We start from the raw sequence: 14,990 nt of genomic DNA, 5'->3' as shown, positions 1-14,990 counted from the left end.
TTGCAAATGGTTTTTATTTGCAAACTCAGAAATTCATTCTATCTGTAAAGTTAGGGTCATAGTTATTATATAAATTTCAATTTAAGCCTTAAAAGGAAGTATAGAATCCTCAAATAATTTTCAAATTATTATTTTTTTATTTGTCCTAAGACATTTAAAATCATTTAATAACCATCCTTTTATGATTATTTGTTCAATTTATATTTTATTTATATTCTTTTAAAAATTTTCATTATTAAAAGGAAAGTAACTTAAAACAGGATAAATCAAGGGAAGTAACCCAATAAATACACAGTTTTTGTTACACAACGGCAGTTAGCCTGAGGTAAAAATCGTTGCTTACCAGTATGTTTGACACCCAAGCTGACAAGTGAAGCCCTATAATTATGCATGTTAATTGATTTACAGGTAAAATATAACTTCAGGTAATGTCAGTTACACCAGATGCCTGAGATGTTATGTTGGGCAGAAATTTTTCATTCATGAAAAATTTCATACACGGGATTTTTTCAACGGGAGGGGGGAGGAGACCCCTGAAAACGGGATTATTGTACTCCCGTCGGGAGGTTCACATGTATGCCTATTCAAACCATATCATTATTATTTGCTTTTATATATAAATCAGAAATAACCAATTTAAAATGGAAAATGTTAAAGAAAAAAAATGAAAAAAAAAATCCCCCCCCCCAATTTTTGAACCCCCTTATGATTCATCGCCCCCAAACTCAATCCCAGCTTTCCCTTTGTGGTATGGTACCTTGCAGTACAATTTCAGAGAGATTCATACACTTGAACACAAGTTATTGTCTGGAAACTAGAAAAATGCTTGTTTTTTGGCCCCAAATTCCTAAACGTTTAGGGCAATTACCCCCAAACTCAATTCCAGCTTTCCCTTTGTGATATGGAACCTTGCAGTACAATTTCATAAAGATCCATACACTTACACACAAGTTATTGTCCTGAAACTAGAAAAATGCATGTTTTTTTTGCCCTTTTATGGCCCTTAATTACTAAAATTTTGAGGGAAAACCCCCAAAATCAATCCCAGCCTTCCCTTTGTGATATGGAACCTTGTAGTACAATTTCATAAAGATCCATACACTTACAAACAAGTTATTGTCATGAAACTAGAAAATTGCTTGTTTTTTGCCCCTTTTTGGCCCCTAATTCCTAATATTTGGAGGAAATTACCCCAAAAATCAATCCCAGTATTCCCTTTGTGATATGGAACCTTGTAGTACAATTTCATAAAGATCCATACACTTACAAACAAGTTATTGTCATGAAACTAGAAAAATGCTTGTTTTTTGCCCCTTTTTGGCCCCTAATTCCTAAAATTTGGAGACAATTACCCCCAAAATCAATCCCAGCATTCCCTTTGTGATATGGAACCTTGTGGTACAATGTCAGAGAGATCCATACACTTACACACAAGTTATGTCTGGAAGTTACAAAAATGCTTATTTTTGGCCCCTTTTGGCCCCTAATTCCTTAACTGTTAGTACCATAACCCCCAAAATCAATCCCCACCTTCCTTTTGTGGTATTGAACCTTATGGTAAAATTTCAATGAGATCCATTCACTTAAACTAATGTGTATTCGGACGACGACGCCGGACGACGACGACGACGACGACGACGCCAACGTCATACCAATATACGACCACAAAATTTTTTTTGCGGTTGTATAAAAATCACTATTATAACTTTTATTCCTGTACAGTCAACATTTATTGGGCGGGGGGGCTGTTGTGTGATTTATCAAATCATTAAAGTGTTCCAGTCAATTTTAGACACTTTAAAAATTCACTTATCTATATCAATTGAAATTATATATGGACAGATGATGAAGACTGATGCTTTAGCATAAAATACATGTAGTGTAGTAAAAGACAATAACAGAAGCTATCAGAGTGAAAATCCTTCTAGTTCTAACTTATTTTTACTGGCATTTAAAAGATTAATATCCTTTTTATTACTTGTTTCCTGTTAGGTTAACATTTATTGAGGAGGGGGCTTTTGTTATAGATATTTTTTTACAACTGTTAGCCATGGGTAACTGGTAAAGTTCATGTAATTTAGTTACATGTAAAAATCATACATTTTCTGGCAGAACCATCTTGATTTAGACATGTTGAAATGATTTACATTTCTATATACATTGTATCTATACATACAATGTACATGTATTTAACATAACCAAAGATCATTAGAACTAAGGACTAAATCAGTAGTTATTAATGTTAAAGATAAATAAAACATACATAAACCCAATATCTTTCATTTTCTCATAAACTGATGCAAAAAGAAATAAAATTTTAATAATTTCCCCTATCTGCCATCATAACCATGGTTTTACTAGAATTAATACATGAAGTTACAACCACCCAGGTTGTATTTATCTTCCAACTTTGGCAGAAATACTTACAAGCAATGACTATCTTTGCCCCCTTACTTCGTATAGCACCTAGATAATTTTTTGCAACACATCTATAAATTCCAGCATCAGTTCTATTAACAGACATCATTCTATATGAATAGTCTAAAGCATTATACTCTGTGATATATGTTCCGTCCTTCATCCATCTGTATTGTGCATTAGGTGAACTACTGGCTCGACATAATACTATTTTTAATGAGAGTTCTGGTATTGGATTCTGTGTATTTGGCTCAGTGGAAAACTCTCTTGGGGGATAATCTGAAAAGAGTACATTGTCTAAGACTGTAACAATATAGGTTGATATGAGTGTTCCAAGAATATCTTTAATCTTTAATTATTTGAAATACAATCATGACACAATTGTGTATATAATAAATATTTCACTTAAGGCCAACTAAAATTAATTAGTAGATTTTCATCCAGATTTTTGAAAAAAATGGGGCAGGTAAGAGGATTTTATTTTTTAATTTTTATTTCCTCCTAAACCCTTTTGTGACGTGTTGTTCATATACATGGGTTATAATAAGCTTATATAATTTATATATAAGGAATTCTACATTATTTTCAAATTCTTAAATTAATATTCCTGATTAGCAACCACTGTTCTAGATGTAATGGCCGCTTTAGAAACCTATTTTTAATAAAATAAATAGCAAAAACGTGGAAAAATGTTCTCTTTCAGACTACCTCCATCAAATTTAGTTTTCTTTCTTAGCTATGATTTGTAGTGCTCATAAAATACAGCATATGCATTGGTATGCAACACAAATATTATGAGTACAGAGTGAAATGAAAACTCAAACTGTGTTGAAAATACTAGGGTTGATGCTTTGAAGATTCTTATGCAAGGTGCAAATATAATTACAATATAAAACCTGAACTGAACCAAAACTAAGAAGTTGTTTAATGACTCTATTAAGGGGCTGGGACAGAGGGTGTTTGCTGTTTGTCAACAAAAACGACAGCCTTGGGGTAAATCTAAGAGCTTGCTATAATACATTTTATATGTTGGCCGACTCTTTGTACTCAATGTACAGTCATAAATCGCACAACTTTGTGCTTGTGTCAATTACTTTATTCCAGTCATGATTTTGTACCAATGTGTTCCAATATTCATGCGCTTTGGATATCATTCACAGTCCAAATTTCCTGACACAAAGTCATTGTATAAATAAATAAAATGCTTCGCTGAGCGCAGCCTGATACAACCGCAGAGGTCGAACCCTGAACAGTTGGGGCAAATTTGGACACAATATTCAAGCTTGATACTGTCTGAATTTGGATTGTGATCAAATTTTTGACATAATTAGGGTTTATGACGCAAAATAAATGTGGTCAAAGATCTTATAAATCCATTGTGCAATACTGTGCAATTGAAGATTTCTTCTTGAAACTTTTAAAAAATTTCAAATTTTAAAAATGTTGAAAAAAATATATGAATTCCTTAAAAAACTTGGGAAAAAAATCCCCCCCCCCCTTGGAGCAATAACCCCAAAACTCAATCCCAGCCTTTCCTTTGTAGTATGGAACCTTGTAGTACAATTTCAGAAAGATCCATACACCTACACACAAGTTATTGTCTGGAAACTAGAAAAATGCTTGTTTTTGGCCCTTTTTTGGCCCCTAATTCCTACGTTTGGGACAATTAACCCCAAACTCAATCCCAGCCGTCCCTTTGTTATATGGAACCTTGTGGTACAATGCCAGAGAGATCCATACACTTACACACAAGTTATTGTCTGGAAACTAGAAAAATGCTTGCTTTTGGCCCCTTTTTGGCCCTTTATTCCTAAACTGTTGGCCCCCATAACCCCTAAAATAAATCCCAACCTTCTACTTGTGGTATTAAACATTGTGGTACAATTTCAGAGCAATCGAAATACTTATACACAAGTTATTATCCTGAAACTAGAAAAATGCTTGTTTTGGGTCCCTTATTCCTAAACGGTTGGGACCATCATCCCCAAAATCAATCCTAACCTTCCTTTTGTGGTATTGAACCTTCTTAACAAATTTCATAGAGATCCATTCACTTAAACTAAAGTTATTGTCCGGAAACCAATGTGTCTTTGGACGACGACACAGACGACGACGACATCATACCATTATACGAACCCAAAAATTTGTTTGCGGTCGTACATGTATAAAAAATCTACGCTTTTCTAATCACTGAAATTTGTGACATTACCGCGATTAGAGTTCTTGGACAGCGCCTATTATACATGTATTACTCGTAATCCGAATATTTTATGTCATTCTAGTAACAGAGAGGCAAAATCAATCTATATTCTCAGAAGATAATGTTGTCATCCTTGAGCAGCAGTATATGTCGACTTAATCATTTTGGTTATATTACTCGAAGAAATTCGAAAAACCGAAATTTTAAGCAGGAAGTTTTGAATGAAATGAAATTATCGGCGGTTACAGGTAACAGAAATGAACAAAATCCGCAAATCGCAAATTTTAAAAAAAAATCAAGGCGGGATGATTTCAGAGGGGCGGGCGGGGATGAAAATCTATCAATTAATTTTAATTGGCCTAACAAGTCTTTATGGTATTAAAGTAAAAGCATTTTAATTGACATTAATGAACACACACTGAATATGAGTACAGTTGTACAGCTTTTGTCCAGACTTGCTGATGTATTGGATACAAATATAATTATTGGCACTCCAATATCCTCATAAAAAGTGGCAGTAATCAAGTTTAATTGACTTTGTAATGAATTTACACTAACAATAAATGTAATAAAATTGTTATTCCAATTTAGCATTTTAGTGTTCATTTATTAAAATGTAGAATCAAAATAGAGATGTGGTTAAAAGTACATGGGATTTTATATTACAGGTTATATTAGATCCCAGATGTACACGAGACCACAAATTGAACTTTAGTTTAATTTCAAAAAGGAATGCAAGTTGGCAAAAATAATATTGACCCAGGGGAAACCCTGCTTTACCCACAATATTATATTTAATGCATGTGATGTTGTGTTGATTCCATAGTTTTTTTAAATTATCACAGTACATTATTGGTGTGTTTAAGATGAAATCAGACACTGATGAACAACAGACTATCTCATACATGAACTGTTACGCCTTGTAGCATTTTGAATAGTTTGATTTTTTGTCATGAAATTCAGCTTTCATCCTGTTATTTTTTTTAATTTTAATTCTGTTGAGGTAGTGTGGTAAAATAGGTCATTGTTGTCCTGGCTACCATAAGAAGGTACCCTGGGTACTTTCACCGTTTCACGTGATCAAATAGTACCCAGATTTATTTGTTAAGTTTCTATTAATTCCAGGAAACCATTTAAAAACATATTCATTTATTCAATTATGACTGCCATGATGATGAAGATGCAAATGTGGGTTCAGTATCAGCAACTTAAATACCAAAATATTCAAAAAACAGCAACCTAGGTTTGTTTTTATGATCTGGGTTTAAATTGGGTATCTTCAACAGCTTATACTTCAACATGGGTAATTTTCCAAACATGAAAAGTACCTTGGGTGCTTTCTCATAGTGAACAGGACAACATTGACTCATTCAGCAGTAGTGACTACTAGTGTGTTTGAACAATCACTTTGATCAGCCCCCAGGTTACCTGAAAACAACAGTACCTGGAAGCAATCTTAATAATCTGCACTTTGTAGATATATTTAGTGAGGAAATGAATAAAGTTTGTGTGAATATGTGGTCCATTTTAGAATATTCAAGACCCTGAATTACCTATTATAGATTTTCTTACCTTGCATGAGACATTTGTCAGGCCAAACAGACATAAAGGTGAGGAAAAGAGTTGTAAAATATGCTTTGCTGGATAGCAATGGCATTACTAATCGCTTATAACGTTTCATTGTAATGAAATTTACATTTAACAATAATTAGCATGTATTTCAAAAGTTTTTAGAATGAATATTGTTAAAATTCTTTATTCTCCACCATCGGAAGTTGTGATCCGCCATATTGATAAATAAACTTCGGGACACGGCATCCCAAATATTCGATCAAAAGTTTATCCTGAATAGTTCGACGAAATAAATTTTCAGAAATATATAAATAAAGTCCTTTTTTTGAATTTTTGTCTGCAAATATCTGCTAATTAAGCATATTTTCTGTTAAAGTAGAGTAATTGTCCAAATTCCATTCGACATTAGTAGTTCCGTTCATGTGACCAAAACAAATAATTTGATTGGATGAAATTGATGAGTCAGGTCAGGTAAGAAAGGTATGAAAAGTGTCATATCGCGTAAATCTTCTCACCCACTAATTTTGTATAATTGTTTGAAATATTTGATCTTATTCAACTTGTAATACACTCCTCACAAAAATGTAACAAATTCAGTTTTGTATTGTTGAAAATAAGGTGGTAGCTAAAAAATGATAGATCTTTACCGTCGTAGTTTTTACGCACAAATGAAAAAAATAAAGTTAAACGAGTAATAAAACTAGAAGCTCTCAAGAGCATGTGTCGCTCATCTGTATCTACTGTAGTTATGGAAATCATGTAAAATAAGGTTAAAATTATAAAAAATAGTATTTGATACCCTAATAATGATTGAGGCCAAGTTTGGTTTAATTTGGGCCAGTAATTAAAAATTAAAAGCAGAAGATTTTTGAAAAAAGTTTACAAAAATTACCAATTAATTGCAGAAAATGACTTTAAAGGACAATAACTCCAATAAGACGGTTTTGGTCATGTTGACTTATTTGTAGATCTTTCTCTGCTTGATATCTTTGCTGTTTACAGTCTGAGACTACTATAACACAGAGATTGGTCACTATAGATTTATCGGATTATCTGAGTCTCCGGTAGTTAGCTACGTTATTTTAACGTAGTTTCGTATTCGACCGTAGCAGACGACATATATCACCTATTACTGAGAATACTATAACAGTATCGGATATTATTATTTTTCTTTTAAAAATAATTTAAAAACAAAATTGAATTAATCACAAAAAAAAAGAATATAGTTTTTATCTTTCAAATGCAGTTATCTCTATTCATATTTAAAATTTTTGTTTTTAATCATTAATAATTTGTTAATAGTTTGTTATTATGCGGCCACTCTTGAAAATGTGAATGTGATTTATAAATCTTATCAATCTTACAGTTACATTGTTTTGCTACACGTCCGTTAATTGTATCTAATATACAAATATTTTACCTGTAAAGACAGGTAGTCTCAAAAGCATGGGAGATGAATTTTGTTTCACAGCTGGGTGCCCAAGGTACACGAGGCTCCGTTTATTGCAGTAAACTTTTATTCTATACTTGTAAGGTATTTCACTGCTGAGTGCCCAATATACATGTTTATTGTAGTAAACCTTGTCAAATATCGTCGGTGCACTTGTGGTAGGATTCAGGAGGGTGTGGATGGGGTTTTATAGAATGGAGAAATAGGGGCAAAAAAAGTATAGAATGGAGAAAAATGGACCGACAAATAAAGAATAGAGAAGAGAAAATAATAAGTTATTAAGATTTAAAGAATAGAGAAAAATGGCATAGAAATTATAGGAAATAAAGAACCCCCATCCAGACCCTCATTCAGATTATTCAACGTAATTTTATTTTTCAAACAAGTTTCAACCCCCCCCCCCCACACTTTTTTTAAATTTCCGTCTGATAATTAGGTCAAGTTTTTGCAAACAATGTAATAAGCGGCGATCACAGAAGAGAGAAAAAATTTCATTAAAGGTAAATGAGTAATTTCCTTACGTAACAGATCAGCAAAGAGGTTATAACTGCAATGGATACATAAAGCAAACATAAGCCCTACAAATTATATATATGTTCCCAAAATATCGCCGGCATTTTCATTTTTCAATTCACAATGTCCAGTAACATTGATTTTTTATCTTGGGATGATAGTGATCTCAATCTTGATCTTTTACGTGGTGAATATACTGCATCAGATATTGAATCGGAGGATGACTATACGTCCCTGCTGCAAAGACTGCAAAAACTACAAAAACTCCAAAAGAAGCATCAACCGCAAGTACATGTAAATCAGAACGAAGAAGCTTCAAAATTACGTGACTGAATAATCAAATTATCTCTATGTTAACATAAATAGAACCACATTAGTGTAAATTACGATGACATTTTTTCAACACCAGAAATATGTGCCCTCTTTCAAAATCCAAGACAAGAAATTTTGTGCTTCAATACAGAGCCGTAAAGTTTTTGAAAATTTGAATATTGTCTATTGTTAAAGTGTCGTATGTTTTAGTTATATCGCTATGCTTTTTGTAACCCTAATAATTGAGCAACTCAGATGAAAAGAGTTGTGATTTGCTTTAGTTTTTTTAGCCACAGCAAATATAAATGTGCTTGTTCAATGTTTGGTGACAAACCATGTTAATTGTTGTCGGCATGATGCTTTGTAAATAGGTTCCCTATAACATTTTTTTGTTGGGTAACTGCTGACAGTTTACCATGTGAAAATTCTGAGAAGCCAAAAATAATGCGGAATGTATAAATACGTAGCAATGTCAGATCTAAACAAGAATGTTAAATATGATAGCATATATTGATGTCACCTTTCTGTAAATTCAACTTCGATTCACAACTGCTTGTCAATGGCAAATATTTCATGTACAGTCAGCCTGATTAAACCGAAATGAACTATTTTCAAATTATGTTTAAAGTTTGTTTTTATGTTATGTCGTTACACCAATGTCCCATGCTAGTGGTGGTGATGAGAGCCTAAAAATATTTAACATTGTCACATTCTTTATGTGCCCGTCTCAAGTCAGGAGCCTGTAATTCAGTGGTTGCTGTTGGTTCATGTCCGTCATATTTGAATTTTCGTAAATTGCTTTGTTATTGTAGACACTTCGTTTTCTCTAGTGAATTGTTATATATTTTCCATGTCGGGGACTTTTGAAGCTGACTGCACGGTATAGGTTTTCTCATTGTTGAAGGTAATTACAGTGCATTCCAATAACTTACATCCACTTCATTGAACTTCATTTGGACTAAAGGAGTTGTCTGATGATCATTAGCAAAAAAATATAAAAATCTCCTTAAAGTTTGCTTCAAGTGGCTATTCCTTTAATATATAAAGATGTGTGGTTACTTGTTTTTTTTTCTTTCATTGAACTGTTATCCAAACTGAGCGTGTTAGTGAATTTCTGCATTCCTGTCTTAGTTTTAATGTATATAATAATAAAACTGTATTTTCAAAGACTTAAATATTTATTTCTCCATGTAAGACAAGCATGACAAATTCAATCAAATTAAAAAAAAATACTAAAAAAAGTCATTTTCTCCTGTAGTACTTCTCCCTTCTTCTAATGCGTGATTTCTTTCTGGGGTTATAGTAGTCTCAGTTACAGTATATCTCAATCTAATATTCAATGATATTCAAGATAATTAACAAAAATTGCAAAAATGATGCTGTCATGAAAGTGTCCCAAACGAACACCAATTGAATACCCCTCATCTCCAAAATTTATTTCAACCAGGGCCTGTATAATGCTTGAAATGCCTTTAAATGTTTTTTGGGATTACCCTTCAAAAAAAAAGTTTGGCGGCAGGGGGGAGGGGGGGAATTCACCCTATGTAAGTATGTTGAAAGAGACGATATAATAATGGTTTATAGAAAAGTAACTGAATAATTATGAAAATGGAAAATATCAAGCAGAAATTATAAGCACTGACCCTCCCATGGAAAAAACTCAAGTCATCCCATTGTAGTCTTACAATAGTTAACTCCTATGTTCTTTTTTTAGCCATGCATGTTGGTTGGCAGGCGAGGTTATCGGACACAATTTTTAAACTAGATACCCTAATGATGATTGTGGCCAAGTTTGGTTAAATTTGTCTCAGTAGTTTCAGAGGAGAAGATTTTTGTAAAAAATTACAAAAATTTACGAAAAATTGTTAAAAATTGATTATAAAGAGCAATTACTCCCTAAGGGGTCAGTTGACAATTTTGGTCATGTTTGAATTATTTATAGATCTTACTTTGCTGTACATTATTGCTGTTTACAGTTTATCTCTATCTATAATAATATTCAAGATAATAACCAAAAACTGCAAAATTTCCTTAAAATTACAAATTCAGGGGCAGCAACCCAACAATGGATTGTCTGATTCGTCTGAAAATTTCAGGGCAAAGAGATCTTAACCTGACGAACATTTTTACCCAATGTCTGATTTGCTCTTAATGCTTTAGTTTCAGAGATATAAGCCAAAAACTGCATTTTACCTCTATGTTCTATTTTTAGCCATGTCGGCCATGTTGGTTGGCAGGCAGGGTCATCGGACACATTTTTCCAACTATATACCCTAATGATGATTGTGGCCAAGTTTGGTTAAATTTGGCCCAGTAGTTTCAGAGGAGAAGATTTTTGTAAAAAAAAAAGTTAACGGACGACGACGGACGACGGACGCCAAGTGATGAGAAAAGCTCACTTGGCCCATTGGGCCAGGTGAACTAAAAAGGACAATCATACACCAAAAACTCAATACAAAATGAAACATACAGAAAAACAACTAACAAAAACCGAATTAACTAGATTCTAAACTGAAAATTATGGTGATATTTATAAATAAAACTTCACAAGACAAAATTTATATCTGTAAACAAGGATTTATATAGTAAGATATATTAACTATATAAATCCTTGCTGTAAATAAACACAAGATAAGACCCGGGCCAATTTCGGAGTCCAAGTTACATGTTCTTCCAAATGTTCTTAATTTTAGAATTATATTGGTAAAAGAACTATCATTTGACAGACTGAGTCTGACATGATGGAAGACATCGAAGTTTACCGGCATGTGACAAAGCATACTGAATTTCTCTGCGTGTGACCTGAGACCTAATATACCATGTCCCAGATGTGACCAGAAATCAAATCATTCAGAAAGAATTTTGAAATAACTACGACATGATAACTCCCATTGAAAATTTTCAAAATATAGAAATAAATAGCGTGATCACCATGAGCTTGGACCAATGTCTACAATCATGATTAGTCCCAGCCCTGAGACTGCTAAACAGTCTCAGAATCACCCTGGAACAACTATAACATAGTATTCTCAGTATCGTCTCATTTCTCGTTTTCAATAATAGCAAAATAGATAAATCTATATAGTAACTAAAGTAAACTGAATTCAGTATTTTTAAATAAGCTATATCGTATATGTTTTTAGGCTTTAAACTTTAGCTGCAAATTTGTAGATTTTCTGCTTTTGTAATATTTTTTATAACTATAAGAAATATGTCAACAAGATATAAAATGCATGTCTTCATAAAAAAGATATATTTTATATAAACTTTGAACTATATATGAGTTAATCATTTCATGTATGAGTGAGTGTTATGTATCATACTTTGTACTTGACTGACACGCGGATTACGTATTTGTAATATGCTAACACTTGAGACTACTATAGCAAACTGTGTTACAGTATAGTTTCGGCATGTAAGTTTGCAGGAAAACATGTCCGTTTACCCGGATGATCCGACTCCAAGTCAGCCAGTATTTGATGCCACTCCTAAAGTCCAGTGGCATTGTCAGAGAAGCAGCAAATACCAATTCTACGGACTTTGATTTGACCAAGATGGACATCGAACAGACGAACACTTGCTCTTGACGCTCCTTGAAGCGAGAACACCATCATTCACGAGACCGACGAAATTCATTTGACATAATCTTGAGCCATTTTCAAAACGGTATTTGGATACAACAGATACAGTAAAGTCTGCCTCATATCTTGACTTACATCTAGAAATTGATAATGAGGGTCGGTTGAGAACTAAAATTTACGACAAAAGAGATGTAGCAACATTCCAGCAGCGCCTGCATAAGGAGTATATATCTCCCAGTTGATACGATATTCCAGGGCTTGCGTTTCCTATCATGATTTCCTTGATAGAGGATTGCTGCTCACAAGGAAGCTTTCAAACCAAAAGTTCCAAGTGGTGAAGTTAAAATCATCCCTTCAAAAATATTACGGACGCCATCACGATTTGGTTGACCATTATGGAATATCTGTTTCACAGATGACGACGGATATGTTCCAATCGTCGTAACCACAATCCTTCCTCCTTTTCCCCGAATGTGACATACCGAATTGAACTTATCACCGGGTTTGTACTTTCATGAACAACACGACGGGTGCCACATGTGCAGCAGGATCTGCTTTTCCTTCCGGAGCACCTGAGATCACCCCCGGTTTTTAGTTGGGTTCATGTTGCTCAGTCTTTAGTTTTCTATGTTGTGTTTGTATGCTGTTGTTTGTCTTTTGGTCTTTTTCTTTTTTTTTGCCATGGCGTTGTCAGTTTATTTTCGACATATGAGTTTGAATGTCCCTTTAATATCTTTCGCATCTCTTTCACTCAATTAAAACAAAAATACTGCAATCACAGCTTCACATTTCAATGCAGGAAAACAGAATAAATATTTAGTCTCGCTTCAAACTTTTCACCAAAATAGCAAATGACAAGGATACAAACAACTTCTGGTCACCATATATATGGCCTTCAACAATACGCAATACTCATACCGCATAGGAAGCTTTAAAAGGCCCCGGATATCAAAATGTGAAACAATTCGCGGGACAATGACATTCACAGGACAGTGGCGTAACAGCTGTGCAAAAAACAAACCGTGAAAATACGTAGAAAAGGGCTTGATATATATGCATTACACTACAGTCATTATATAAAAAATCAATGTTGATACCGATAAAATCAATATTTAAAGATCTTACTACAATGTTAAATCGATAACCTTTAAAGGGACATTAGCTGTTAAATTCATGTTCACCGATTTGACTCAAATTCTTATATTTGATTTATAACATACTAAAACGTATATCTTAATTATAAAAAGTCTAAAATAAACAATTTACAATGCATGGGCTCGATATTATGTATAAACAGTTCGTGTGTATTTTAGTCTAGATGCCATCTAATTAACCATCGAGGTGACCTCCGAAAACTGACGACGGTCACTTAACCCGATATAAACATAAATGTAGATACAAATAGATAGCGAACTCGTGCAGTTTGATTTTTCTAGGTCTGTTTGATTTCATATTATAGGTTAAAAATATATGATAATCATCGTTTTTACCTGTATAAGAATGAGTTTTTGTGGATCAAATCAATCAATCAAATGGTTTACCGTTGTTTCACTTTCAATGTTGTCATTCTGTTCCTTTTAATAACTGAACACGCCTAATTCATGCGTAACCCATCTCTAGCTAAGGGGTTAAATTGAAGGTCACATAAATACGGATTTAATGAGGTCGAATTATTCACTTGCAAGTGAATAATTCATCAGCGATGTTTCTTATCTTATTTTGACCAAAATGAACCAAACTGGCTGCTAAAATCGAATTATTATTTCACTTTCATTAATGCGTTTTGAAAAATGCAGTATTTCATTTGCGCCACATGGTTGTATTTTGCCCCAATTTACCGGTAAAATATAACGGAAACGTTTTGATATAAGTTGTATCCTTATCACGAGGCTTGTATTAGAAATATTGTAGAGTATCCCTCCCTCTTTAGGGTAAGAAAGTGAGTCCATACTCATTTCTCATAAAACCTGAGAGTAAATTAAAGGTATAAAATTGTAAAGGATTTACATGTTCGAGGTGACAAAATAGACATAATTCATGCGGAGACAAATAGAGTAAAAAATACGTTGATATCTAATGTATTGAAAAACGGAGACAAATCGTACAGATGTACCCGAAAAAGTTGCAAAGCCAGAATCGATGCAAACAGCAAAACCACAATAAAAACATTAAATGATACATTCAACCATAGCAAAAAACTCAATCTCAGCATTTAGAAAAAACACATCATGTTTAATGTTTCATTTTTGTTTTATTGATGAATGTGATTTATGATGAATATGTTGAATTAATCTATCAAAACTATGTTGTAACATTATTATTCAAAGTCTGTTTTACATATATAGATCTATAATTTATAATATTTACCTGTATTTTTGGCGCATTGTGGCGCAAATACAATATGGTTTGTGGCACAAATGAAAGATTTTTTTTGGCGCAAATGAAATGCTAATTGGCAAAAGCAAAGCACCGGGTAAACTGTATTGCTGAAACGTATACATGTTGTCAAAAATAATCAATCAATATTCAAATAAGTACATCTACCATATCCATCCTGTGTATTAATGAAGTTTTGCTATCAGGACCTTTTAATCGAATAAGGAAAAAAGTCTGTTTGATAAGATTGCGTGGAAGCGTATTCAAAAAGTCATCGAACTTGTATAGGAACTGAAAGGACCATTTAAACATGTCATGGAATAGAAGTTCCTTTATGATTTTAGTTCTAAATGGTAAAACTATTCTTAAATACTTTCCCTGGAACAAATCCAACAGTATTTGTTCCTGAGAGAATAAATGGTATAGAATGTTAGTTCCAACAGGAGCAGATATTATATATCATTGTTTATAACAAGGTTCCAGAATATCTTGTGTTAAGAGGAATACATTATACTTTGACAGCACAAGCGCTTAATTTATCTAACATTCGAAATTGCTGCAGATGGAA

General features: G+C 33.2%; 1 protein-coding gene across 3 annotated transcripts in view; it reads right to left on the bottom strand.

The window, feature by feature from the left end:
• LOC127708076 (protein sidekick-2-like) overlaps window positions 1–6,607 on the bottom strand; it is a 58,821-nt gene extending 52,214 nt beyond the window's left edge. For all 3 annotated transcript variants that reach the window (XR_007985143.1, XM_052212875.1, XM_052212874.1), the window contains exons 1-2: window positions 6,191–6,607; window positions 2,428–2,697 (exon numbers count right to left, since the gene is read on the bottom strand). Coding sequence is in view for 2 of the 3 variants with exons in the window: in XM_052212875.1 (XP_052068835.1) it covers window positions 2,428–2,697; window positions 6,191–6,299 (379 nt within the window). In the remaining variant the exon portion in view is untranslated. The remainder of the gene's footprint in view (window positions 1–2,427; window positions 2,698–6,190) is intronic.
• Between the last annotated feature and the right edge of the window lie 8,383 nt (window positions 6,608–14,990).

The sequence above is a fragment of the Mytilus californianus genome, unplaced genomic scaffold (genome assembly GCF_021869535.1).
Source record: "Mytilus californianus isolate M0D057914Y unplaced genomic scaffold, xbMytCali1.0.p SCAF_7, whole genome shotgun sequence".
Taxonomy (NCBI): domain Eukaryota; kingdom Metazoa; phylum Mollusca; class Bivalvia; order Mytilida; family Mytilidae; genus Mytilus; species Mytilus californianus.
This window is presented reverse-complemented; position numbering and strand designations above follow the sequence as displayed.